The 3041-nt window shown below is 46.1% G+C and overlaps 1 protein-coding gene across 1 annotated transcript in view; it reads left to right on the top strand.

Annotated features, from left to right (window-relative positions):
• The first annotated feature begins 2491 nt into the window (after nucleotides 1–2491).
• The window catches only part of fmc1 (formation of mitochondrial complex V assembly factor 1 homolog), a 2187-nt gene continuing 1637 nt past the window's right edge, over nucleotides 2492–3041 (top strand). Inside the window, exon 1 of the mRNA XM_035655213.1 lies at nucleotides 2492–2683. Within this exon, the coding sequence (XP_035511106.1) occupies nucleotides 2555–2683 (129 nt within the window). The 5' untranslated portion in view covers nucleotides 2492–2554. The remainder of the gene's footprint in view (nucleotides 2684–3041) is intronic.

The following is a 3041-nucleotide window of genomic DNA, read 5'->3' as shown; positions in this document are numbered from 1 at the left end:
GGAGGAGGAGGAGGAGGGAGGCGGTGAGGGGAGGAGGGAGCGTGGGTTGCACAGGGATAGAAAGGGCTGGAAGTGATAGCGATGGAGAGGGAAGGGAGAATGAATGAAGGGGGGGAAAAAAAGAGAATAAAGGGGGCAAAAAAAATCCCCCTCCTCTTTCTCTTTCTCTTTTTCTCTGTCTCTCTGCCTCTCTCTCCCTCCTTGTCTGGCTCATAAATAGAAGAAATTGTTGACCAGGTAAATGGCGAAATAGATGAGAAGACAGAGGACCGAGAGAGCAAGCAAATGAAAAGGTAAAGCACCTCCCAGCAGCGCGATGAGGAAAAAAAAGAACAAAAAACGAAAGATAAAAGCAAATACTCCAGTGGCCTCCGTTGTCTCCAGTCTATATGTGGAAGGGGGGATTGGCTATTGCCAGTTGTTCCCCTTCCCCGGCTGCCTTCTGCTTTCTTCTGTCTCTCCTCCCAAAAAAGACTTCCCATCCAGATGACAAAAAGCAGGCACAGATGTCCTTTCCTCCCTCTCTCAACTCTGGTCTGATATCACGTGCCACTCACACAGGTTAGGCATTGTTGCAGCAGCAACGCACAGTATCACCAATATTGCCCAGTGGGAGAAAAAAAAGGCATTGGGGCTGCTGCTAGTCAAGCACTGCCTGCCTCATGAGGAAGGATACTGAGCTGGAACTGCTCTGTCTCCCCTCTCCCGCCCATCCCTGCGAAAAGATGGGAGGAAGGGAGGTGGGCCCACTCGCTGCATTAGTATTCATTGAAAGAGTGTGTGTGAGAGAGAGAGTGAGAGGGAGAGAGAGAGATGAGGAGGGAGGAGAGAGGGGTGCCTTCCAACAAATGTCGAGGAACCAAACCGGTGTGTGAAACTGATAAGAGACTGGCTCCCCCTAGAGTCAATCATCAATACACAAGCGCAAATAACTGGAAACACTGGGATTACAGTGCGGGACCAACCAGTCTGAGAACCTGTGACCTGCCTTCAGGACATCACCACACATCTTGAACCTTTTTCACCGCTTCAGTTTTACAATGTGTCAGTCCAGCTGTGTGATATTACTGTCGGCCACTTACAGAATAATCAAATGTGCAGTTGGTCAAATGTAAAGAGCTTCCTCTTCTTCAGAAAGCCTTGTTTATCACCCGAGTGTGATGAAGCACTGTTTATCTGTTACGCTGCACACTGGCTCACGTCTGTTGTGTCCTGTGAAAAAACAGACTGATCCTTTCCTCTGCATTTTGCCCTAAGCCAAACTCAGTGTTGCTATGGTGACAGATGATCGCTCCCAAATGTCCAAATCAAAGCTAGAAGCACACAAAGATAGGTGGTCAAGAGAACCCTTCAAAAAGGTAAAGACTGCAGTGTATCTCCACACTGGTTATGCCTCTGTCTAAACACTCCAGTCATCAAAGGTTTTTGTCTGTTTTTCTGCATTCAGGACCGACATGACACACACAGAGACAATGCACTGTGCACAATAGGCCTCACAGAGGTCTGTACTCAGAAGAGTGTGAGGTAAACCACAGTCTTATGTTTTATTCTCTTCGGGGAATAAGTTCTTTTCAATTGATTTCCACAGCCAAGACTACAGTGCATGTATAGTTTTGTTCCGTCTGTGTTAAAAGTTGTTATTTATAGCAAAGGGAGACAGAGTGAGACGAGAGAGAGATGATGACGGATCCTGAAAGAAAATATGATTACAAATCTCCACAGTCCCCGCCGTCTCCTCTGCCGACCCGTTTATCAGACAGTAATTACATAACTCACAATCAAACTCAAGCCCAATTGTATTCACAATGACAGGTGGGAGTGGAGAGTGCAACATTTTAAGCTCAATATTTGAACCATGTGTAAGCACGTTAAAACATTACCTGACAGTGACGCTGATGGTGGAATCTGTGTGACTGAGGACAAATAGTAGCTGCAGCACTGACCTTCCCCCAATGTTCTGCAAACATGGATTTAAAAATACAATAAACAGCCATTGTATAGAGAACAACTGCTGGACAATGGTGCTGATAAATGTCACAGTTAACATTATTTCCATCCTGAATGCATTAAAGGAAGATGCTGAGCATACATGTTCTTTTCCTAATTATATACTTGTGCAGCTGTGAGTGAGCTCTCAGTACAACCAGTGCCAGCTGCTTCAGTGGAGCAACTGGGCTTCAGCACTCTGAACACTTCCACAGCAACTGAAGAAGGATGAGAAACAGCCATTGTTTGCTCTTTAAAGGGTTTCCATTGGATGTCAACCAGTGACTGTTAACATTATCCAACCCCGGGCACAGAGCTTAGCTTAATTTGCGAAACTAATTTGACGAACGCACACAAAAGATTAATTAAGTTAAATTAAATCCACACATTACCTTAAAAACTGTTGCAGGAAAATGTCAGTGGGGGGAAGAAGCATCACGCGGGTCGTGGACTTACTAGAGTGCCATACCGCCGCCTCGTGGTCGAGCTGCCCTGATTGGATCGACTGTGCGGGGTTTGATTAGCCCGCCTGGCTTCATGCGCCGCTCAGTCACAACAGCGTTCAGAGATGGCGGCGCTGTCTTCTCCTCTACGAGTCTGCAGAGGAATACTGAAAGAACTACGTGCCGTCCATGGGTCAAGTTATAAGAAGACCCTGGCCTACAACTATGTTATGGACCAGTTCCGTAAGAATAAGGCGAGTTTCCCCACCGACTGCGTGTCAGCTAACGTTAGCTGAGTTAGCTCACCATATAAACTGCATGGGAAGTGCACGGCTAGCTTTAGCTAACCTAATAACTCTTGAATGATAATGTTAACATTTTTATGGTGAAGTAAAAATAACGTTCGCCCTTCAGGCGGTCATACACAGTGGAGTAGAGTGAATACCCAACATACCACTGGACTGTTGTCATTGACAACTTTGTAATATCTTCAAGGAATAGTTGAGCGCAAGGTGACTGTGAGACAGAAGGACATGCTAACTTTAGCCCGCAGCTAATGAGTCGTAGTACAGCTCAGTGTTGAGACCATTGACAGTATGTGTGTGTGTGTGT

The sequence above is a fragment of the Morone saxatilis genome, unplaced genomic scaffold (assembly GCF_004916995.1).
Source record: "Morone saxatilis isolate NCDOM2014 unplaced genomic scaffold, NCSU_SB_2.0 Contig14, whole genome shotgun sequence".
Taxonomy (NCBI): domain Eukaryota; kingdom Metazoa; phylum Chordata; class Actinopteri; family Moronidae; genus Morone; species Morone saxatilis.
This window is presented reverse-complemented; position numbering and strand designations above follow the sequence as displayed.